We start from the raw sequence: 26,600 nt of genomic DNA, 5'->3' as shown, positions 1-26,600 counted from the left end.
GGGTGAGGACAAAATACGGAGGGGTTCCAATGGTATATGATAAATCGATATGGGTGCTCTGGATTTGGTGGGTGTGCTCTGGATTTGCTGGGTGTGGTCATGCAAATCTGAGGAGATGTGAACCTATTTCTCTGAATCAAATACAATGCTATAAACCAATGTTTCCTCAATAAATAAATAGATATTTTTAAAGATTTTTTTTATTTATTTACACATATAAGAACTGGGTGTAGGCCAGAGGTGTGGGGAGTGAGAGGATTCACCAGAGACAGAATAGGGAGCAGAACAGGTAGATCCTTTTGAGGGGAGGTAGACACTGTTGAGGGGAACAGTGGGCAAGACCGGAGAGGTCTGCTGCACCATGTGGGTTAGCTCCCTGGCTGGGGATGAAACTCATGACACAGTGACTGGCAACAGTTTGATAGTGCTGAGACTAACGCTGTGCCACCAGGGAGGCCCCCAATAAATAAATATTTTTTTAAAAGATTTTATTTATTTATACAAGCACTGGGGTACAGGCCAGAGGCACAGGAGGGTGAGAGAATTTACCAGAGACAAAGCAGGGAGCAGAACAGGCAGAAGGACCGAAATATACTGCTGAGGGGAGCAGCGTTAGAGACAGGAGAGGTCTGCCGCACCATGTGGGTATCTCCCTGGCTGGCCAGGAATCGAAAACGTGCTGCAGAGGCTGTGGACAGCTTCACAGAGCTGTGCTCAACCCACTGCGCCACTGGGAAGGCCCTAAATAAATAATATTTTTTAAAAAAAGGGAAACTTCAGCTGAAAGTCACTTATAAATGTCTGGGAATAACTCTCAAACATTAACATATACCTGACTTCCAAATGCTACTTATATCACCCACATATATAGAATCTCTAAAAACCTTTATGCAAGACAAAAAACAAATTCAAAATATTAAAAATTTAATTTAAAACTTACCATCATTGGCTTGAAAACATTCAACTCAAAATGTCCATTGCTGCCTCCAACAGTAACAGCGACATGATTCCCCATTACCTGCGCTGCTACCATGGTCATTGCTTCACACTGGGTAGGGTTCACTTTGCCTTGAAGAAATCCACCAAGGAAAGAATACACATCAAATATGCTCATGGCTTCAGGTATCAATTAAGATTAGGTTTTATGTGAAATTCAAGAAAAGAAGAAAAGCTAATTCTGTCAAATAAAGCAAGGCATATAATAAAAATCCAACCATCAGTGCCAGTTTAATGAAATTAACCAGTTAAAGAAAATGGGATGGGTAGCCATAGACTAAATCATCCAACAGCTAATGAGTAATAAGTACTGACAACTATATGTTAAATGTAGTATTCTCCATCTTCAGAGTTTTCATTCATTCTAGAAATATTTATGAAGATAGCACTGAATATACAGCAGTGTGTAAAAAAAAAAAATGTAGGCTCTGTACTTGCAGAGCTTGAAGGTTAGGAAAACAGAGAGCTGGCAATTACAATGGATATGGTATAAATAGAGATAAGTGCAGTCTACCATGGGAACACTTATATAAAAGAGCTAGCACCTCACCAACATGTGGGAGGTTCTAAAAGGAAACTGACATTAAGTTGTACTTTTGTTATTCATCATGAGTCTCCAGCACCCGGCCATGCTGGTAACACTCTTCTGATAAGCTCAAGTTGGAATCAAACAACCCAGATTCCTCTGATCATAAAAGGCAACACGTTGGGACGACTATTTACTCATCTGTGACTCACCAATTCTTTTTAAAGCTATCACACTGAATTTGTAATTAACTAAACTCTTGTCAATTTTTCTCATTCTATATATGCATAGATATAAGAAAAGTAAAATGAGGTTATTTTTTACTATTAAAAAGTTACCTTGTCAGTTTTAGTCCAACCTCTATGAATCTTATTTTCATCATCTGATGTACTGCTCTCTCAATTTTGTTACCTGCTAATATGAGTATGTTTTCTCTGCTTTTGCTGTCAGTCATCAGAAAAATGATGAATAACTTGCTTCTAAGTTATTCTTTACTCTGAAACCAACTCATTAGTCACTCCTTAAATGTCACTGTTCGCCCATCTATATTTATCTACCAGTACTACCCACAATTCTCCACAGGATTTAATAAATATGTGAGTTTGTCAAATAATTTCCTAAGTTGCAGACATTTAATGTGTCACTTCCCTTATCTAATAGGCCAAAATCTATAGCAAAAAAATGAAATAACAGACATTTGCTATAATTCAATTTTATTCAACCCATGTTGACAATGTTAATGGTCTGTTTTAGAATTCTCTTAGCTCTGGATTGTGAAAGTGGAATTACTGTACATTTTCTAAGGTGGCAATCAAAATATACACTGCTAACTAGAATCCTTTTTTTATTTTAAAGATTTATTTTTATTTATTTATGCATACAAGAACTGGGGTGTAGGCCAGAGGTATGGGAGAGAGAGGGTGAGAGGATTCACCAGAGACAGAGTGGGGAGCAGAACAGGCAGACTGACTGAAATACGCTACTGAGCAGAGCAGCAGGTTGAGACAGGAGAGGGCTGCTGCGCTATGTGGGTTAGTTCCCTGGCTGGGGATAGAACTCATGTTGCAGTGGCTGGCGATAGCCCGATCATATTGAAACTTAACCCCTTGAGCCACCTGGGAGGTCCTGCTTTTTTCCTATATTGTTGAATGATGTTCCCAGAAGTTCTGTAACAAGTATGCTACACATGTCCCATCCATTCTTTGGGATTATGTTAAAAACAAAAGGAAACAGTTCTATAGATGAGAATGACTAGGTACTAGCCAGATTCTAGCTCTAACATTTACCAGCTTACCTGGCATGATACTACTTCCTGGTTCATTTTCAGGCAAAATTAGTTCTCCTAGACCTGAGCGAGGACCAGAACCCAGAAAACGAATATCATTTGCTATCTTCATCAGACTGCAAGCGGTAGTGTTCATTGCTCCACTGAGTTCAACCAAAGCATCATGTGCAGCCAGAGCTTCAAATTTATTTGGCGCTGTGACAAAAGGCAAGCCTGAAAACACAGTAATAATATATCTGAGTTAAAAAGAAAAATGAAATATCTAGTATCACCAATTAAACAATAAGTCACAGGATATGTAAAAGGACCAGAATGAACTAACTTCAGAAGAAAATCCTTATTTTAAAATTTAACCTTTGTCCATATATTGATGACATACATTTGAAGAGGTTTTGACCCTATACTTCTGAATCAGTCTTATAAACCAATGTTACATCAATAAAACAAATCAAGAAATAAAAACCTCTATATCTCAGAAAAGGAGTTTTGTCATAAGTACATATATAAATACATATGGAAACATTTGCAATATGACCTTATTACTCCCATGGTGTCCATCTTCTCAGAGCAATATTTAGCATGTTTGGCAAAGTAAAAACTTGTAAAATACTATTAGCTATGAAAATAAGACTTATATATCTTCCTCCAGATGTATTCACGTGTATAATGTATAGAAGGATGTATATCACGATGCTTATCTCTTGCACAGAAGATCATAAGTAATTGCTAAACTCATTTTCTATTAAGCAAATATGGAAATAAAAGGCTACTAAAAAAATATTGGGTAAAAAAAGTCCTGAATGAGTAGGAAGAATCTAGTGACACTTACCACATTTGAAGGATGAAAAACAAATATATTGAAAGTAAAAACACTAAACTATTATAAACATGTATGATTCCTGATTACTCTTGAGTAAAGATGAAAAGTAGATAAAATTGACCATGTGATTCCACCTTTCCTAACAAAATCCCTCTCCCCTTCTTAAGCTGTTCTATAGCCAGAAGCCCACAATATCCTCTGAAAAGTATAGGAAACCAAAATGAGTTAGATATTCTCAGTCAATCTCTCCCATGTTCAAAAATGTAAAGATCTACATATTCTGGCCCTTATAATGCATTTCCTCTTCATTAAAATTTTATTAAAAACAAGTCTGCTAATAAGCAATAATAGACATTATCTAATTATCTCTACTCTAACCCACTGGTGACATCTGCATCCTAAGAGTTATCTGGAGATGACAACTGGTCAACAGTTATCATCATCTAGATAATGATAACTACTCTTTAGTAGAGAGAGTATATAGTACTCTCTCTTCTAAGCGAAAGAGAAATCAAAAAGGTCATTAACTCTTAAGAATTATCACAATATGACACAGGACAAAAAAAGAAATCAATCCTGTCAGTATCTATAACATATTTATCCTTCATTGAATTTCTTAACCATCAGTTGATTCCACCCGTTTTGAAAGTGACTATCCAAAATATTTTTAGAGAGAAAAATTGAATACCACCAAACAGTAAAGTTAGCATTCACTGATATGACTTTAATAACATGCTTTATGAATTCAGATGGAAAACTTTTTTAAAAAGCAAAAGAATTAACATTAGAATTGCAAAAACAAACATAAAACACAGGTTTGGTCAAAGAATATAATTTTAACTTTAAATTCACAAGATTTCAGTAGAAACACCTAGAAAACATATGGACCAGCAAGATGAAACTGAATAATAATTTATATTATCAATGACCTGTGAGTGCAGCCACTTTTGCAGCAACCTTTTCCGCAAAGCCAATTCTAGTATTTAAACCAGTACCCACAGCAGTGCCTCCAGCTGCCAGCTCATAAATCCTTGGCATGGCAGCTTTTATTCTTGTTGTTGCATATTTCACTTGTTGAACATAACCACTAAATTCCTGAGAAGAGAAGGAAATTAAGGTCAGAATATGTAATTTTCTACACTTGATCTTAGCCAAAAGGCCGAGAAGCGATCAGAATATGTAATTTTCTAATGGCTTAAAAGTTAAGTGCATTAAGTAGAAAAAATTTAAATACAGTTAGCAATAAATTATAAGTACAGGTGGTATTTATACTATTTTAATTCATGTGACAAGCAACATATAGGAAAAAATGAGGATTTAAAAAACCTATTATAAGGCAGGGCACTTCCAGTGATGATACCACACTACTTGTTTATAATCTACTCTTTTAATTGAAAGAAAAGAAGACAGGAAATAAACTTTAAAAGACTGGTTTAATTTGCATATAATTTCTTATTGTCTGGGGTTTCCAAGACAACTTTGAGAAAAAACAAAACAAAACTTGGGCCTCCCCAGTGGTGCAGCGGTTGAGCGCTGGGCTGCAAAGCTACCCGCAGCCTCTGCAGCACCGGTTTGACCCCCAGCCACCGAGAGGGTCCCACCTGGCGCGCAGACCTCTCCTGCTGTGCCTGCTGCTCCCCTCAGCAGTGTGTTTCATCAGTCTGCCTGTTCTGTTCCCTGCTCTGGCTCTGGTGAATTCTCTTACCCTCCTGCGCTTCTGACTGTACCCAGTGCTTGTATAAATAAATAAATAAATCTAAAAAAAAAAAAAAAAAAAAAAACTAAACTCTCCCAAAAATTTAAGCAGCCATAGAAATATTCTCCATATTATCTCAGTTTAAAATATTTTACAGGGACAAAAGAAGACAGTGGCTTGCTAAACAGCACAAGAAGTTTAACAGGACAGAGTAAGACTATAGCTTCAATTGCATTTTAATTCTGTATTAAAATTACACTAGTTTCCAAAATATGACTCACTTTAAGTAAGGTAACCCCAGGATCTATTATGTTTTGAACACAGCAAATGTCTCACTAAGAATTTTGAGGAGACAGAAGCTATAAACTAGTATATCATCCGAGCAAGTGATACATGGTTACACCAAATCTATGTGCTTTTTCTGCCTAAAAACACAGAAAAACCATAAATAATTGGATTAATAACATGCTTTCAAGCTGTTCCAAATAAAACATTTTAGAAGATATAAGTCCTTTCTGGTAGACTTGATCTATCTCACATCACTCATGCATATGCCAGCTGGATTCACTTCAGAAATATATTTTCATTGGGGAAAATACTACATGAACTCAAAAGATAATTCCAATAAAAACAAGTATAAGTGCTGAAATAAAATAGTCAAACAGGAAAATATAACTTCCTGTCATAACAGGCAGAATAGTGATTTTACACAGGTGGTTGAGTAATGATACAAATGAACTGACCATAGCACTTTCCAACAGGTTACACATGAAAGTTTCAAAGACAACCTGTATTTCCTTACAAATTATAATGCTACATATAAAAATGATAATGATCATAGCTAACACCAACATATGCTTACCTTGGCTCTAAGCACTTTATAAGAATTAAGTTTATTTGAACCTCACAACCACCCTATTTTCTTCATTTATCACAGAAAGGCTTAATAATTTTCCTAAGGTTCAACAGCTTGTATATAGCAAAAGTAAGACTCAGAGTCTGGCTCATTGTCAACATGCTATGCTCTTTCCCTAAGTGGATATGAACAAAAATTACTGATTTCTTAATGCAGCACAATCTGTCACTGAGTGTCAAAAACTCTGCTTTGTGTGATACAGAAAGAAACATGCTGGACATTTGTGCCACCCCTAAACTGAATCAAATGTACTCATACCTGGCCAAGCGTAAGTGGAACAGCATCCTGTGTATGAGTACGACCAATTTTGATGATCTGAGTAAACTCTTTAGATTTTGCATTGAGAGCATCGTGTAGCTTTTGCAGTCCTGGTAGCAATACTTCATGAACTTCTATTGCAGCGGCAATGTGCATTGCTGTGGGGAAAGTATCATTTGAGCTCTGTTGGAAATTTACAAAAGAAATGTAAAACATTAGGTACAACAAAAAACAACTTGGAAGTCTCAATGAAAAATTCACTAAATGACTACTCAAAACTTAGTACATTTAGTACACAAATACATTTATGTGTATCAAGTCACAGGTCATTTAGAATTAAGCAAGAAACAACCTAGTTTCTTACATAGAATGATGTCAGGACTATATTATATACACCATCTACACAGAATGTATTTTATTTTATTTTTTTAATATTTTATTTTTTTTAAATAATAAATTTTATTTTTATATTCCCCATACAATTGCAACCCCCCCATTCTGACCCCAATCCCTCCCCTTCTGCACCCCCCCCACAGAATGTATTTTATATTATTATTAAATCTGCCTGCTACTAAGCAAGAGATAAGTACAGTTAACAACTTCATGTAAGGAAAGCAGAAATATAGTCACACAATACATAGTCTTATACAAATATTTCTTCATTTATAAATTTTAAGATATTTTTGTGAGGTAGGTTTAACTACTTAAAACTAAAAGAATCGAGCTTTAAAAAAATTACATGACTTGCCAAAATATTTAGGAGCTGGCAAAACTGACCTGACCAGATAGTGCAAATTCTATGTTCTTTCTGCAACTTTAACCTCATAATTTTTAATTATGATGCCATTTAAAAAGACATATTCATTATTTGAATGACATTATCAACACACATATACTTACTAAGTAATTATCAATATAGACAATCTTATATCACTGTAACTATGTAATAGTACAGTATATATTATATAGTATGTATATTATATATTAACAGATACTATATAATGTAATATACATATAACTATACAATAATAACTATATAATAACTATATAATCCTCTATCCAACCATATGCACTGGATGATTTTGAAATGGATTTCAGAATATATATAAAGGATAATTTCATATTGAAAGATTATGATTGGGTTTGAATAATCCTTGATACAATGAATTTATATGAAAAAGTATCCCCTTTTAAAAGTGAAAAATATATTAAATAATACCTAGCACCAAAATCTTGGTTTCTAAATGTCTTTTTCCAATGAGACTCTCTAAAAGTTCCCTGGGAAATTATGGTTGAATTATGGAGTCTGGGGTAGGAAAATACAAGGTGCTTGGAGTGTTTGTGCAAGAAGTAAAGACATACTTAAAAAAAAAAAAAGGTGAGATTTTCTGAAAGACATAGAAGTCAACAGATAGGGCTCCCAAAACTGGAACTGATAATCTGATTTTAAAAAAGCACTGTATTACAACCCCGAGAATAAAATAAATATCCAAAATCCATACCAATATACACAAAGCAAGTGACTGAATAAATAACTAAATGAGGTGGAGGGAGAGAACTAATCTTTACAAAAAATTTTCAATTACAAATGTAGAAAGAATGAGGGGAATAGAAAATCACTATTAAAACACCACACCAGTAGTATTAAAACACCAGTAGTAACTGCTATAGGCAAGATCCACTAATGAATGCTAAAATCTGTGGCAAAAGTTGAAGAATTGAGAGGATATTTTCATAGCCTCAAAATTCTCTATTAATTACTATGGTAATTTTAACTTACATCAACACATTTCTTGATATTTCTCTCTCTGGGAAGCAAAGCATAGTAAGTGTACTTACTACCTGGAGTAGAAGCAGAACTTAGAGACTCAATTGTAAGAGAGAAGAGAAGAGGAAAAACAGTAACTTTATAGCAGAGAAAGCTGGCAAACACCATCTTAAACAAGCGAGAGTTAACACAACCAGTACTGTCATGTTGCTGTCATGAACCCCTGGTGTAATATGAGAAGAATCCTTCATTCCATTAATAGTTGTGCCCAAAATCCACAGCCTTTTTTTTTCTTTCAATTTTTTATTTATTTTTGCTTAGAAGAACTGGGGTACAGGTCAGAGGTGCAGGAGATGAGAGGATACACCAGAAGCAGAGTTGGGAGCAGAACAGGAGGATCCACCGAAATACACTACTGAGGGGAGTAGCGGGCGAGACAGGAGAGGTCTGTTGCACCACATGTGGGTTAGCTCCCTGACCAGGGATCAAACTCAGGCTGTAGCAGGGAGTGATAGCACTGAGACTGAACCCCTAGACCATGGGGGAGGCCCAAAATCCACAGTCTTAATCGAATCATGAGAAAACATTAGACAAACCCAAACTGAGGGAGATTCTACAAAATATCTGACCACTAATTTTCATGGAAGACAAAAAATACTGACATAGCCTGAAGGAAACTAAGGGTATACAAAGACTAAATGCAAAAGGTAGCATAGCCAAAATCATGAAGTAAAAGGATATTGGTGGAAAATTAGGGAAATCCTTAAAAAGTCTGTTTAGTTAAAAGTATTGTACCAATGTTTATTTCTTAGGCAGTAAGTGTACTAGGGTTATATAAAATATTTACATTTAGGGAAGCTGACAGAGGAACTCCTAGATATCAGTGCAATTCTTCAAAAAATAAAAAATTATTTCAAAATAGAATAGTTAAAAAAATAATTCAGATAATAAAATATGCATATGTATTATACTTAGGTGTCTTACAAGTGATTTTTATAAAGTATAAGAGCTAGAGCCAAGATTCCTAGAAGAAATAAGGACAGCAAATAAGATGTCTTTTTCATTAAACAGTATAAGCAGAGAGAATCCTCCCTGTCAAAAAGGCTACCTATTTTACAAGAAAAATCTCAGGATTCTTTTCAATTTATAACAAAGAAAAGAATATATATACTTACCTGGCTTTTGTTAACATGATCATTGGGATGCACAGGTTTTTTGCTGCCAAGTTCACCTCCTAGCATTTCAATTGCTCTGTTGCTAATGACTTCATTTACATTCATATTTGTCTGGGTACCTGATCCAGTTTGCCACACCACAAGAGGAAAATGATCATTTAATTTACCTTCAGCTACCTGAAGAAAAAAATATTAAAAATGAATTTTTATAAATAAAAATAGTCAATATTTATTTAGCTATTTTATTAACTATGATTATATACTTTTTAAAAGATGTTCACATTTTTCATAAGCTAAATGATTTGTTGCTAGGACCACTAAGTTCATGGCTATCTAGTAAATTGAAGCTTCTGTGACATTACTTTGTTTCAATAACTGCTACTTTAAAAAGTGAAAAATTACTCTGAATTGTATAACAATTTCAGTGATTTCAAAATGAAAATCACAGTAAACTTTTTTCTATTTCTCCAACTGCTTTCTCTGATAATATCCGGATAGGATCACCTATTAAGGCTGGTAAATGTATGAAGTCTTCATCTACATTTATTGTTGGTGCTCAGCAGGAACAGTCAATGGATGTTATAGCCAGAGTCAGCATGATAATGAATTAGGGACTTTGAAGCTATTTAATCACACAGATGTCTAATGAATAGCAATTTCCAAGGACAAAGACAAAACAAGGTCCAGATTTGCCCCTATTTTTTCATGTTTTTTACTTTCAGCTAATGTGTTAATTTTTGACTTGTAAGCTTTCCACATGTGGATGCTTAATCTACCAGAGTGACTTTAGCTTAAAAATAATCTGCATTGCACTTTAGAATTCTATTAAAGTAAAATCTATCACTTTAAAGTTTCTCCTAGCTACACAAAAAAATAACAGATGATCAGTGTAGAAAACTTTGAGAACTGAGAAAACTGTAAGTCATCACAGTTCTCCTTTCAGGAATAATGATTATTAACATATTGGTATATCCTTCCAGTCTCTACTTCAAGCAAGGATGTGTATATGCATATATGAAAAAACAAATGCTTTCTGTTGATTTTTCCTAAACAAAATTAAAATAACAACATACATATATTTTGCTACATCCCCTTCTCTCCTACTTCTTTATATGGTAGGTTTTATTTTATGACATTCTTAAAACACTAATTTCCTATGACTTTATAAATAGGCAGCTGTTATGGCTGGATACAACCTAATATGTTATCATTATAAATATTATATAGTACTGCAACGAACAATTGTGTAGTGTTTAAACCATGTTCTCTACTTGCTTCAAGATTAATGGATTAGTGAAATTACATTCTTCATACATATTATCAAACCAACTAATTTTAAAAGAAGTCACTTCTATATAAAAAATAAGAAATCAGGCCCTCCCCTGGTGGTGCAGGGGGTTAAGCACCGCACTATGAAGCAATCCACAGCCTCTGCAGCAAGAGTTCGATCTCTGGCTGGCGAGGGAGCAGCCCACATGGCGCAGCAGACCTCTCCTGTCTCTCCCGCTGCTTCCCTCAGCAGTGTTTTCAGTCAATCTGTCTATTCTGCTCCCTACTCTGTCTCTGGTGAATCCTCTCACCCCCTGCATGTCTGGCCGGTGACCCAACTCTTGTATGCATAAATAAATAAATCTTTAAAAAAAAAAAAATAAGAAATCAGATATGTAAGTTGAAAGTATCTCTTCACAAAGTTTTCTTTAAACTGAATAAATTATGTAAACATAAGCCCCTGGTTTGCTGGGCAAACAATAAGACATCTTCATAGGTTCCACTTCTTGAATGAAAAAATCTACTACTTGAAGGTATAAATCAGTTTTTTCAGGGGGGAAAAAAAAGATTTAACAATGGGCATCCAGTCTTTACTTCCTAGCAGAGGGAGGAGACCAGCAAGAACCATTACTTTCTCTCATTGGATCCCATGCCTTCATGGCCTTCTGACATTACCTTATCTTTGGATAGGGACAATATAACGTCTAGAGCCCCTCCTACCAAGAACAGTTATTTTCTTGATGTTAATGACTCACTGTTTCTGGCTATATAACTAAATTGAAACTTACAATTTGGAACAGTTCTCAGAGTAAAGTGTGTTGGAATGCTTCCCAGGTTTGAATTCTCATTTTGATTATCTAATAAACTCTTTGTCTAAGTATTCTTGGCACTTTATTTTTCATTTAACAATTAAAAAGAAAAGTCAAAAGAATTAAAAGATACAAAAGCATCCAGAACTTTGCCACATTTTAAGCATCATATGAATATCCTCACTAAATAATAATGCTGCCATCTTGCCTTGAAATCATCAACCCAATAATTCACAGTGCCCTTGTCCTCATGCCAGAGCTTGTCATGATCCATGTCTGATGGCATTAAGTAAACACATTTATCACCACCTACCTCATCTGCTGCCTTCATTATTGCAGCAGCAATCTTTGGATCAAGACCATAATCCTGGTTTACTTCAGCAGCTGCTCGCTTCAAGATGCCAAAAGCTTTAATAACTGGGATCTAAAATTAACCAGAAAAATGTCTCAAATTTTCAATCTTACTTAAGCATAAAAATTTATTGTTTTATACAGGGGGCAATGTGCACATAAATAGTAACTTAAGAAATACTATGATCCCAAAATGTTTAGGATATAAAGAATACAGATAGGTATATAATGAACCAAGAATCATCACTCATCTATTTGTTTAGGGAACTGAACAAAAATAAATTGACTATATATGTATATATGCCTTACACACATACATATACATATTTTATACAGCCACACACATAATCACATATAAATAATGTAGGATTGCACCTATTTTTATAATTGATCACAATGCATATGTGCTTGTATTATATATGTAAAAGTAAGCAGCGAGCATTTCACTAGAAAGCACCATTATTTTCCCTCACTGGATCCCAGGCTACCTTATAATTTCCCTTCTTCACTGAAAAAAAAAAAAAAATCAGTAACATAGAAATTGTCATTTAGAGTGAAATCATCAGTTGCTGAATAGGCATTATTTCATCCAACAGCCAAAAAAAAAACATGATATCCTAATTACTTGATATTATCAGTGGAAATTTCTCTCAGAAATATTATTTTTGAACCACCCAACCTTCTGCAGACTTAAAGTTGTTAACTTCTGATATATATAATCACAATATTTTAACATCTGTTCAGTTTCTATTCTAAATCACCTCACCAAATTAAAAAAATAAATAAATAAATAAAAACATTTGATGAGATTTCAATGAAATGATACTTGGTTTCTGCAAAATAAGTGAGCTATGTGTTCTTGTCAAAATTAATAACAGATTAATAGGACAGATTTGTTGTACAGATGCCATTCTAAATTTGAATAGGTAAAATGCAGGAAGGAGACAGGAAGAGGGAGAATTTATTAAAGAAAAGGGGGGCCTCCCTGGTGGCACAGGGTTTAAAGTCTCAGCACTATCAAGCTATTGCCAGCCACTGTGGTCTGAGTTCAAATTCTAGCAAGTAAGCTAACCCACATGGAGCTGTAGATCTTTCCTATTTTGCCTGCGATTCTCCTCAGCAGTGTGTTTCAGTAGATCCACCTGTTCTGCTCCCCACTCTGTCTCTGGTGAATCCTCTCACCCCCCCACACCTCTGGCCTATACCCCAGTTTGTATGCATATAAAAATAAATCTTTATAAGAAAAACTAAAGTCTTTGGAGAAGAATTAAAGTAGAAAAGCAAATAAAAACAGCAAAGAGAAGACACGTTAAACCTAAGCCAGTGAGTGAGTGTAACTTGTAGGCGAAACAGAAAAGAAACGTAAAACATTTTTATTCTATATTTTAAGAAACAAAAATTAAAATGTGTTTTGACCCAATGAAATGCAGACAAATGATACAGGATTATAAACTTTAAAACTTTAAACATGAAAACAAATGAGAACTAGTACCAAAAAAATGATACTACTACCAACTAAAACGCTTCCGCACAACAACAACAACAACAAAATCATTAAAATGAAAAAGGCAACCAACTGAATGGAAGACTATATGTATCAGGGCTCACTTGCCCCTCCCTGGCCTGGTTCCACCAGCCTGGGAGTCCTACTTTATTTCTGTTCCTTTTCTCCTTAATAAATGTTTTCTTTCTCTAAAAAACAAACAAAAAAGGATATTTACCAATCATACAACCAATAAAGTGGTTAAAATCCAATATATATACAAACAACTCAAAAATAACAAATAACACAATTTAAAAAATGGGCACAAAATTTAAATAGACAGTTCACCAGGAGGCATAAGATGGTAATCATCACTTATTATTAGGGAAATGAAAATCAAAAGTGTAATGAGATATCCTCACAGCAGTTAGAATGACTATTATCAAAAACATAAGAAACAAGTGTTGCTGAAGATGTGAAAGGGGAATCTTCATCCACTGTTAGTGGCAATCTAAACTGTGCAGCCACTGTGGAAAATAGAATAGACGTAGATTTCTCAAAAAATTAAGAAGTATCACATAATTCATCTACTTCACTTCTGGGTATTCATCTGAAGAATATAAGAACAATAATTTGAAAAGATATATGCACCCCTATCTTCACTGCAACATTATTCACAATAAGCAAGAGAAGAATACAACCTAACTATCCATCAACAGATGAATGGAAAAACACATGGTATAGCTACATAATGAAGTACCACTCAGATGAAATCTTATTATTTGCAAAAACTTGGATGGAACTTGAGCAAATTATGCTAAGTGAAATAAGTTAGGAGGAGAAAGACAAAAATTATATGACCGCACTCATATGTGGGTTGAATATAGAGAAACATACCAAACAAAACAACTTCAGCTCTACCCTTTCTCACTCCCTCTGTAAATCAACCTGGTTACAGTGTTTCTCACCATGTGTCCCCCTTTCAGTCAGGTCCTGTGTTTTGCATTAGGGTGAGGACCCACCAACTGGGTCAACTGTGGTCCCTGGGTTTGTCCTGTTTCAGCCTGATACCCAACTTCAAGCCAGACACCTATAGTTTGATAGCTCAAAGTGAAATAGGGGCTGTCAGAAGCAACAAGGCAGGAGGCCAGATGGAAGGATGAAACAGCCACCCACCTGCCCGGGCTCTAAGACAAGAGAACTGCCAAAAAGCCTCAAAGGCCAAAGAGCCAAAAATCAAAACCAAGGGCTATAGCAATACAATACCCACACAGTTATAGTCAAACAAAGGACAGTGCCCGAGAAGAGGAGAGGTTGCTATCTGTGGGTTCTCACCCTTGTACACAATTGCAAGACCTCAGGGTCCAGAAACATCCATAGGGTTTATTTTACAAAGAGGGGAAACAAAGAGCTCACCGTGGCCACAAGTGGCTGGATAGCTCACCCAGATAGCATCAATGATGGTCACTACTGGTCACCAGGAGTGCTGGACAGCACTGGCCGGTCATGTTGATCACTAAATGGTCCCTCAGAGATGGTGTCAGAGACACCAAGTGTTAACAGCTCTTTGTGAGTTAGTCTATACCAACAACAAACAACTCTGAGACACAAGGCCCAGGGCCTCTGACAGATATCTGCTTTTCTTGGCTCTTCGGAGGTCGGCTGCTGGATGCTCTTTTCATCTTTCATGGAGGCCAGGAATGGAGTCTTCCCCTTCCTTCTTCTTCCTTTTTTCAGAGGCTGGAACCATCTGTCCTGTTCGGGGGCTGGAGTCTTCTATCCTCTTAGGGGGCTGGAACTCTCCTGTTAAGGAGCTGGCATCATTTCCCCTTTCAGCTCCCTCCAACCCTGGCTTATTCCTCTTTCAGGGTGCTCAGCCCACAAGTCTGATTGGACCATTTTTCAATCCTGTGGCCGGTTGGCCCATTTAGCACCAATCAGCTCACAGATGACAACTGATTGGTCCATTCCACCATCCAGGAAGTACACAAGTTACATAAAAGGGTTCTGAGGAGCAATTGTCACAATTGACTTGTGGTGGAGCAGCAGGGTGAGAGAACACTGCTGCTGCCTGCTCCCACCGCTGAGGCGGCTGGGTTCTGGTAACAAAGGGACACCCATTTCATTGGCCACCATAAGCACGTTGCAATTGCTGGACACATGGTGGGATATTTCTGTCTCTAATTTAGAGGAGTTTGGTTTTACTTCAAGTTCTGTGTTTGATTTGTTTTTTGGTTTTGTTGCTCTGGTAAAGTCTGACATATTGCAGCTGATTTTGGCCTTTTGGGAGGTACTGTAGGCATAGACTTGTAAGCCATTTTCAACCTCTAGTTTAGGACTTGTGCTTCTGGGGATTTTCTTGGGTGTGTATTTAAACATTTTCCACAACTGTTTTCAGTTGGACAGGAATAAGCCTTTTACTCTGGCCAGAAGTCTACTTTCAAAAAGACAAATTCAGGCTGAATGGAACAAGTTCAGTGTAGATCACTGTATAGGAAGTGTACGGCTTTTAAATGTAACACTGTTTAGCCTGTGTACTAAAGTTAAAGGGAAAATGTTCTATTGATGGATCAAAATTTGATGGCACAAAACGGGAGCAGTCTTCCCCTTACCCTGGCAGCTGTACAAGGGAAGAAAAGGAAGAGTAAGATGCTTTACTGGAAACTTTTTTTTTTTTTAAGTGGCTAGAAATTTATACGTTCCAAAATGGAACATGAACACTTATTTTATACAGCCATATTTCACACAAAGAACATAGAAACAGAAAGCTATTTCACAATTTCACAATATCACAGAATCAGAGATAAAATAGAGTGGATTCCTGAGTACTTTCCCTATTTTAACTGAGTCCTCTGCTTGAAGTCTTGTTTCACTCCTGAGCTTGAATTCTGTGAAATACCTTGATATATAACAAATCATCATATCTTTAAGTGGTATCAAATAGTTTTATACACAATCAGCTATCAATTATGCATCAATTTAAAAGTGTGGGTGTAAGAGGCCATTGTTTTGCGTATATACGTCATTTCTTTTAAACCCTACAAGGAAAAATTCCCTTGCTTTGGAGTACTGGATTACTCCTAGTCAACTATGTAATACCCGGTAGAAAGCCTAATCTGAAGACTTGTAGAATAAAATTAATCTCTTGTGCTCCTCTATAGAAGAAAAGAAACATATACTTCTAAAATAAGTTGTTAAAGTAAATACATTTACTTGGGTAAAAAACATTGGGATTGTAGACCACATCTGCATTTCACCATATGCATTCTGCTACTTTCTGAGTATCAATCAATTCTACTTGATTTCTCATTCCTGAGACAGATGTTTCAGAATTAGAGCAAAATTCAGTGAATTCCAGGCATGGAAGTGTGTGAAAATAAAAACAGAATGCAATTTTGAGCTAGATGGTCCTGGTTTCAAATTCCAAATCTCCATAACTATAGGCATGATTTGGGGAAGGTTAATTTGTTATTTTGAGTTATGTCTACCTCCTTTAGAAACAGACCAAATGGGTCTGTATGAGAAGCAAATTAAATGAGATAACACTTGTATTGCAGCTTAAATGGTGCCTAATACAGAATAAGTGCACACAACATGTTAATTTCTTTATTTGTACCAACATTTGACAACTTATAGATTAAACTCAGGATTTGATGCCAATACACAATCAAGTTAATAATGTTGGGCAGTGGTGACAGAGGTTCCACATCTTAATGTCCCCTAATCTACTGTTCCCCTAGGCCATGAGGTCTTTTACCAATGGAAAAGAGCAATTTTATTCGTTTTAGAATGAATTTTCATTATGTATCTTTCTAGAACATTACTTATAACAATAAAAATGCCAGTTATTTTTAATTAACTTGGTAGTAATCAGCTTTATATGACTTACCACATTTAATAGTCACAGCAACACTCTGAGTTAGCTATTGTTATCCTTATTTTAATAATATGAAATCTGAGACTAAAAAGGTTAAAGTAAATTATTTGCCAACTCCACAGCTAAAAAGTGTGTAAGTGAGGATTCAAAACCACTCTGGTTCCAAAATAAATACCATAACTAGTCTCCTTTATATGCAGTTCAATGAAGTAAAGGACATTTTAGAATTTATAAGAAACTGGGCCCCCCAAATGGTGCAGCGGGTTGAATGCAGCACTGTGATACCCATTGTTCCCCTCAGCAATGTATTTCAGTCTGCCTGTTCTGCTCCCTGCTCTGTCTCTGGTGAATTCTCTCACCCTCCCACAGCGCCACTGGCCTAAACCTCAGTTCTTGTATAAATAAATAAATTAAAAAAAAAAAAAAAGATTTTGAAAGAAACCCAGGAGAAAAATAGTTACAAGCAGGTGATTCTATACAATGATACTGGCAGGGGGAGGGGTGATATATTTTCACTCACTCTTCTTTCTCAACAATTACTTCATAATTCCACTTTATGACATTTTCCAATTTTACAATGTCCCAGCAGTCACTTAATTTTGATTTTTTTTTTCTTAATTTTTTAAAGCTTGCATCTCTGTGGCCAAGCTATTCTTTTTGCCCTTCCTTCCTCTCTTTCTCCCTCCCTCTCTTCTTTCTTCCTACCTTTTATTTTTGCAATTTTCACTAATTTGAGCAAAGAAAATATTTAAAATTTACAATTTTAATTTTTGTATCATAAAAATGTAGAGAAAAAGAGAACATTATATATAAAAACTTAGTCAAATAATAGAATATTGATAGTTTAGTGAATTACATAATTCAATAAATATTTATTAATTATCTACTTTTCCCAGGCATTGCTAGAAGATGGAAAAGTAGAAATAAACAGGTTGAACTCCCTGGCCTAAGATGAAAATATAAATAAATAAATGTATAATAATCATGTTAGGGAATGATCAACTTTATTATATAAATAATAAATCATGCTGCTTCACAATGTGGCTGGGCCCAAGGGATGAGCAGTCAAACTCCAAGCCTGTTTATTTAGGTCCCCTCTTATTAAGGTCTCTTAATCAATGTGGTCTTCTCTATAATTATTACCATCATGCCCTTGAGGGCACCTGATGTCTTTCTCTGTCATCTCAAATTATTTTGGGAACTCAACTGAAAGTGAATTCAAGTTTCATCACACAAAGTAGCTGGGTTATTCACATCAAGAGATGCAAGTCTGGGTACCATTTTTATATTCTAGATCACTGATGAACGTGAAGGAGTTTCCTGAAGATTATATGGCAGTTGGGAAGAAGTATCTCCCAGATCACATAGACTACAGTAAATATAAGGAGACTTTCATTTCTAACCACACACAAAATGAAGATTTATAGGGACTGGCCTTATGTGCAATGAAAAGGAAAATCAAAAGCTACATGAGTGGGATCTGTGACTTGGAACAAAAAAAACTAAATCAAAGCAAAGTTATATAGAAAAATGTGACTATTTCTTTTACTGGAAACTTTGAATCCAATAGTCTCCCTCTAAAGAAGTTAGTTGCTCTCCTGGGGAGGTTACTGAGGATCCACAGTATAGGAATAGAATGGCTTCCTCTTCTCATACTGATTTGGCTAAGGGAGGCACCCTAGGGTGACTGCAATTTCCTGTGAACCCCAATGAAAATGTCTTCTGAGTCCATACTCTAGCATTTAGCTTTCATTACCACATAAATGGTGACAAAAATTCAAAATAGGGAAATTGTAATAGGAACAGTGAAAATCAACCTCCAAGCTAGTGACTGATGTTCACAGTCAACTTGATGGTAGAATGAGGAGCTTTCCAAAGTCCAACCCTTGAACAGGGCCCCATGAGGAAAAATGGTGGAGTTAGGGTTGAGGCAGGTAAAAAGCTGCTGGTGCTTTGGCAATAAAACCACTTGGGAAAAGGGAGATCTGCGGAGCAGCTGGCAGCTTAATAGATGCAGTTTTGGCCTGGACCTTGGTCTCTGCTCACCAGACACTATCTGGGGTAGGATAGATGGCATCTCTCTACATGCCAGCCTAAAAGTACCCTCTATAAGCACTCCCTTTTCCCATTCCCTGTATAAATTAAACCTGTTAGAGCCCTTTCTCATCACCTGTCTGCTTTTATGTCATGTCCTGCATTCTTAAGTGCACACAGATGAGAACCCACCACCAATTAGGTCCATCCTAGTCCCTGGGGTTTGAGCTGTTTTGGTTGAATTTCAATCAAAATATGAGCCATGGTTACTCCTACCATTGTTGGTTAGCACCTACCTCCTTTTCTCGAGAGTTGAACCATATGAGAACATGTTGGGATCAGTTGCTATCCTTTGTGATCCAACCATGTAGTGTAACCCTACTGTCACCTCATCCACAAACTAGCTGCAGATGACAATAACAAGAAGATTATCTTCAAAGATGATTCAGCTGCCTGTCATGAAATTATGTAAACCTATCAAAATTTAGCCTTGAAAGCTTAGGAATGAGCTACAATATGAAAGTTAAAAATTACCATAAAATTATATTCAAATATCTCACTGGAAAAAAACCTGACTACTTCTAGTTTTCCTGCATTCCCGCATGACTATTTCTCATACTCTGGTAGGAAATGTAATGTATTTTCATGAATTTATCAATTATATCATAATCATCTCTGAAAATCTAGATTCATCTTAAAAGTGATATCACAGTTTTTACTGGCAGCCTTCTTAGTGTTACACAATAATGTGTCTTCAAATTGACGTCACCTTAGATTTAATGAAATACGGTAGAACGTTTTCAAATCATTAGTTACTCATGTAGCACTGAATACATTGTTACATATTATCTATTATATGCGTAAGGGATATTTTTATGTATTTATGTATGATTTTCTGAAAAGCTAAACCAGGCTGGATGGAAAGCATAATATGAAAGAAAAATCTAATTTCTTTGAAGTTGTTTTTTTTAAAAAAACTATGTACTGAAATTTAAAAATGTTTACATTTTTGAAGAATCCCAGCAAGAATGTAAAGACAAATCACTTAGTTCTAGCAAATAAAATTTCAAAATATTCAAAGTTGCAGTTTAAAAACTTAAACTTCAAAAAGTTCCTTGACACTTTAATAAAAGAGAAAAATATTACTCACAAAGTCAGTTCTCTAATTACTTTATATTTTAACATTGAAAAATATTTATCTATAAAATTAAGTGACTAATCTCAATAGTTTAAGTCATCCAAAATAAAGCAATGTTTCCACAAAAGTCACTTACTGGCATGCGTTCTGTCACACCTCCAATCTTAAAATTCATTGTAGATCTCACAGTCTGGGCACCATAATACTTATCGTTTGGGACCTTAAGTTCACCAAAAGTATCATATTCTATCCGATAGGCATTTTGGCTTGCCTAAAGATAAAGACAAGATACTGTTAGAACTTCAAAGGAAATACAAAAAACAACAGCATCATATTAGTTGTAAGGGAAAAGAAGCTTAAAGTACCACAAAGACAAAAGCATATATTAAAGACAGATTGTAGACTTCATACGCTACATAGATGACAAAAAGAAAGTCTTTGAAGTAAAAATAGCAGTTGTTTTTAATTAGAATATTAATTATTAATTAAGCTTTGACAAATTTAATGTACTTACGTTAATACTTACTGTACTGAGAGTTTCACAAAATCGTCAAAGAACAATACTTTAAAATTTATAAATATTACTTATTTAAACAAAAGTTAGGTATGTACAAATACTTTGCACATAGCGTAATAAAAATCATCTAGATTTTGCAGATGTAAACCTATACAGTCTTTTCTACTGCATGTAAAGAGAAATGTTGTATCTATGTGAAAATAGGAATATAACTGGGCCTCCATGGTGGCGCAGCGGTTGAGCGCTGGGTTGCAAAGCTGCCCAAGGTGCCGGTTCGATCCCCGGCTGCTCCCGGCCACCGGAGGAGGGTCCCGCATGGCGCGCAGACCTCTCCTGCTGCCCGCTGCTCCCCTCAGCAGTGTACTTCGGTCCTTCTGTCTGCTGTGCTCCCTGCTCTGGCTCTGGTGAATTCTCTCACCCTCCCGTGCTTCTGACTGTACCCAGTGCATGCATAAACAAAAACAAACAAATAAATAAATAAAGCATGCCTCTATAAAAATAAATTAAAAAAAAAAAGAAAGAAAATAGGAATATAACTAATTAAGTACATTTGGTTTTTTTAAAAGATTTATTTATTTATACAAGAACTGGGATACAGGTCAGATGTGAGGGAGGGTGAGAGGATTCACCAGAGACAGAGTGCGGAGCAGAACAAGCAGATCTACTGAAATACACCGCTGAGGGGAGCAGCGGGCCAGCCAGGAGAGGTCTGCTGCTCCACATGGGTATCTCCCTGGCCGGCTGGGATCGAATCTGCATGCAGAGGTTGTGGAAAGCATCACAGCACTGTGTTCAACTGCCTGTGCAACCAGGGAGGCCCCAGAAGTACATTTTTTTCTAGGCCTAAAAGTCTACAGAGGGCTGACCTCAGCTAATAAGGGGAAGCAGCTCATAAATATAATCACACTCTGGCATTTACTCTACTACCTTACTTGACTTTCACAACCACTATGGATAATTTTACTATTACTAACCCTACCTTAAAGAAGGAGACACTGAGACTTATAAAGATAAAATGTCAGCATTATCAGCAAGGTTGCACAGCGGTATGGGTGGGCCTGTCAAATTCCAAAAACTTTTGGATTTACTTTATCATTACTTCTGTAAGCTAAATAACAGAGGAGTAAATCCAGACCAGCACATAATAAGCCCTTGAGTTGTACCCCTACCCTGCAAAACAAAAGGAGCTACAGCTATATGGTTAGGTTTTTCTCTAACAGAGAGCAGTAGGCAATCAGATTCTTACCCTATAAACTAAAAGCAAGTGAGGTTTTATATCTCCAACCCACAAGTGAAAATGTCTGCACTATTATATCGCCTTGATCCAGCCTACCACACAGTCTATGATCTTTGTTTCAGATATTCTAGTATTTTTATAGGTTGAAATATACCTTAGCCCAACAACACTATCAATCGCAGCAGTGATACTTGGAAACCTGAAGTAGGTTCTTTCTCTTCATCATCATCATATGGGAAAGCAACGGAGTTCAGCGCACCAAAGGGAGGAGATTGGTTCCCATGAAACATTTGTAAAATCAGGTGCCTTAAATTTGCAAAACTTTTTATAATCAAAATTATTAAATTTTCATCAAAGAACAGGTTGCTAGAATAAAACTTAGATGTATTAAAGATTTAGATGAATAAATTATGATTTTCAGCTAAAAAAAAAATCCTAATTCAAAAATCACTTAATTACAATTTGACACTGACCTCTTAAAATGTACATATGTCAACTATGGCTGAAATGCAATCTCAGCAAATGCTTCAAAAATAAACTGTACTTATGAAAAATAAATATTTTCAATTTGCAATGGCATTCCCAAGTTGCACATTGTTTGTGGAACTCAGCTAACAACAAGCTATTCCAAAAAGCTGAAAATTTTAATCCCAGGAAATATAAAGTTTGCACAAACCTGTAGAACAGAAATTGAAAAAATGCTGTAAAATACTCTACAATTAGAGAAAAATTGTTAAAAGAGTCTAGGCCTATGCAGGTCTAACATCTGTTAGATAAGTATATGTGTGTGTACCTGTATGTAAGTGTGTGTAAGGGTGTGTTTACATACACAGACAGAGGAATGAACTAGTAACTTTGTCAAATTTTTTCAAATGTTCATTACAAAGACGGCCATGATTGAGTATATACATAAACACACTATGCAGACAAAACTGTAACCAAAATTTTATGAAGCAATGTTATGAAAATAATTCTATGTTAGTCTATTCTGTCAATACAGTAACAACAATGCTAGCACCTACCCACTACACAGATTTTGCCATCCACAAGTAAATCCATCTGAGATTTTAAAACTTTTGTGTGGTTTTCAAAACATTTCCACATTATGATATACCTTATCTCTTCCCAGTGGCTTGCGCAAGAAGGGGAGGGCTGCTCACCTAAATTACTATGAAAATTATCAGTGCTTACGATGAAAAATGTAGTAATGAATGGCATCTCACATATAGACACATACACATATTTATGTACACATGTATATATCTAATCATTGTCACATGTAAGTAATACAAATTATTTAATATAAAATATTGTAAGATATATTGGAAAATTTTAAATTCATTTATATTCATCTATATAGTCTATCCTGTAATCAGAGAGCAGAAATTCCAGGAGAAGGTCTGTCACTTCAGGGATGAAACCATGAGTTAGAGTTTAACCAGCTAGGTATGGGGCAGGCACAAAGGTGCAATTTCCCATGGTTCCTGATAGATAAGCGTTCATTCACAATTATTTCCACTCCTGGAGCACATGAGTGGGTATGATGGGTCCAAAATGTAGTATGATAGCTAACAGACCTTTGAAATACCAGTAATGTTAATAGCTACTAATCCCAAAAACCTCAGGAAATTAAGTGGTCTAAAAATTTACGTGCCAGTCTAAACTGAAAAGGTCAGTCAAAAAAACATGTCTCATGCACATACATGTGTAAGAGAACCATTAACTAAACTATGACATCTAATAAAGGAAAGGTAAAATGCTTTAGATTTTCAGACTAAAGTGGTTTAAAAGAATATTTCACTGTTCAAGAAAATTAAGACATTTCTCATGAAAAAAGACTATCTCCAAATATAAAAATCCAAAATTTGATTTGTGTTTAGCATTTCAGTTTCTTTCTGAAAAAGTCTGTCTGGCCATAAAATATAGGGTGACCACCAAGTCTTGAAATATTAGCAAAAATGTAATAAGTGATTTACTGATATTACATTACACACAGACTTTATGTCCATCCTGAATATAATTAACAAAATAAAGAAAAGAAACTTTAAAATTAGTAGTTTATCTATCTACCAAACTAGAAGGCCGTATCATAGCTATTCTCCATTGTATATTCTTATAGTCGCTGTACTTTTTCTTCTGGCAGCATTTATCACATTCTAATTATCTGTGCCTGATTTGTTTGATCATTTAATTGCTTTGCTTATTCAATTGCTTCCAGCAGTCTTTAAACTCTATGCCTCACAGTAACTGTCTTACTCACAGGGTCCCAGACATAGCAGGTATTCAATAAATATGTTATCTACCTGTTGAATGAATTGTCATGTGTTCTTTTAGATGAAAGGTAAATAAGGGCATTTAGGGTCTTGTGAATTTCTCAACACTTAGCAACATAAAAAACCTTTAATAAAATCAACACAGATATTTCTCAGATAATTGAGAAAATTAGAGGGTAAATGATGTATTCAGAATTATGAAAAACAGGGCCTCCCCTGGTGGCACATGCAGTTGAGCTCAGCTCCATGAATTGTCTTGCAGCCTCTGCAGCACCGGTTAGATCCCTGCCAGCTGCGGAGATACCCACATGGCAAGTAGACCTCTCCTGTCTCACCCACTGCTCCCCTCAGCAGTGTATTTTGCCAGTCTGCCTGTTCTGTTCCCCACTCTGTCTCTGGTGAATCCTCTCACCCTACCGCCCATCTGGCCTGTACCCCGGTTCTTGTATAAATAAATAAAGAAAGAAAGAATTATGAAAAACAAAATCTATCCTCATCTAAAAGTAGCTTATATTCCAACCATAAAAGTCAGTGCTATTTTTAACATTTGTGCCAAGAGGATAGAGTCAGTTCTCCAGTCTCCTATTATTTCCTTTTACAAAACGCTACGTTATTTTTTAAAGTAATTTTTAAGGCTCTAAAATGCACCAGAATTATTAGAGCAGAGTTCAAAGAACATAAAGCAGGTATAGTGACACCATCAAATTATGTGTTTTTATAGTCTGGAAAAATGTCTTGGGCCTTTGAAATACCCTAAATAAGAACCATTAATGAGCCCTCACTACATGAATAGTGAGTATTCACAACTTGATCAAAGAACTTTCACACGAGCTAGGTAACTGTAATTATTTTCATTCTGCATGCAGAAACTGAGGCACAAAAGTAACTTGTACAAAGTTTCCACTCTGAGTAGCAGAGGATTTGAAATCGCATCTCTTTGCAAAGCTTACACTACAGCACAGTAAACAGGGAACTGTAAGTCTTCCAAAACTATCACTTATTTCCCACATTTCTCCTAACAATATACATATGTGCATATGTATATAATGCTTGTTAAAGACATAATTACCAAGGTGACACCTAAAGAGCAAAAGCGTTCTTTTTTAATTTAAATTTTATTTTTATATTCCCCATACAATTACAACCCCCTTATTTGACCCCATCCCTCCTTTCCCCGCCCCCCACCCCCATAAAGTGTCTCTGGATCATAGTTGCTTGTTGATTTTGATTATTTTCTTTCTTATAGTTATTCTAGAAATCTTAAACAAGGGACAGGAAAAAGAAGAAAAGCAAATGCGTTCTTTTTAATAAGTCAGTCCTTCATTGTGTTATAACTTGAACTTGAACCTCTTCTTTATTAGAGAATTTTCTGAAAAAACTGTACACATTAAGCAAAGGCTAGGCCGTATCCAATCTTGTCTAATAAGCTTCAAGACACTGCCCATGTTTCAAACGTCAGGGTTTTAGAAAAATGAAGTGGGCAAAACCATATACAAGCTAAATAGGCAATTTCATGAGAAGAAAAATCTTATAAGTTCCTAAGAACTTAGACCTGCAGGTAGCTCACTGCACGGTCGTGACCTAAGAAGGCACAGTCCAGAGGCGACTAGACCAGCTCTCGACCAGCGTCAACCGGGCAGAAGCGGGGCGCCCTCTCCGCCGCGCACCCCCCAGGGCTGTCCCCGGCGCGGCGGACCCCGCTCCGGCAGGGGCCCAGCAGTAAGCGCCGCCGAGAACCGGCTACTTCAAATCCGCACCAGCAGCCCGGCCTCGGGGCACCCGGGAAAGGGCGGGAGCCGGCCGGCAGCCCCTCGGCGCCCCCCGAGCGCTCGCAGGAGCCGAGGCTTCCTCCCCGCCCCGCAGGCGCCCCAAGGGCCGGCGGGAGGCCCGGGGAGTCCGCGCCGCCGGCCCCGGGCCCAGGCCCGGCCCGCGAGAGGGCTGAAGGTCACCCCCAGGAGGCCGGAGGGCAGGCCGCCCGCACTCACCATTCGAGCGGAAAGCGGGAGCCGAAACCGGAGGACGGCGCGGCCACCGGGAGCGGGAGGTGAAGCCGAGGCAGAGGCTTGAGCCCGCAGGACGCGGCCGGCCGACGCGAGGAGCCGGAGTGTGCGGTACATGGTGCGGCGGGAACCTGGGGAGGATTTCTGGGCGGCTGTGACCACGCCTCCACGG

At 36.6% G+C, this 26,600-nt stretch overlaps 1 protein-coding gene across 1 annotated transcript in view; it reads right to left on the bottom strand.

Moving 5' to 3' along the window:
• FH (fumarate hydratase) overlaps positions 1-26,545 on the bottom strand; it is a gene marked incomplete at both ends in the record, with an annotated part of 31,183 nt that extends 4,638 nt beyond the window's left edge. Inside the window, 8 exons of the mRNA XM_084253124.1 lie at positions 941-1,068; positions 2,817-3,020; positions 4,557-4,722; positions 6,498-6,680; positions 9,441-9,617; positions 11,832-11,942; positions 20,538-20,672; positions 26,414-26,545. Coding sequence (XP_084109250.1) covers positions 941-1,068; positions 2,817-3,020; positions 4,557-4,722; positions 6,498-6,680; positions 9,441-9,617; positions 11,832-11,942; positions 20,538-20,672; positions 26,414-26,545 — 1,236 coding nt within the window. The remainder of the gene's footprint in view (positions 1-940; positions 1,069-2,816; positions 3,021-4,556; positions 4,723-6,497; positions 6,681-9,440; positions 9,618-11,831; positions 11,943-20,537; positions 20,673-26,413) is intronic.
• Positions 26,546-26,600: the final 55 nt, after the last annotated feature.

Source organism: Talpa europaea (genome assembly GCF_964194135.1).
Source record: "Talpa europaea genome assembly, chromosome: 14".
Classification (NCBI taxonomy): domain Eukaryota; kingdom Metazoa; phylum Chordata; class Mammalia; order Eulipotyphla; family Talpidae; genus Talpa; species Talpa europaea.
The sequence above is the reverse complement of the archived record's forward strand: the minus strand, read 5'-3'. Positions and strand labels throughout refer to the sequence as shown.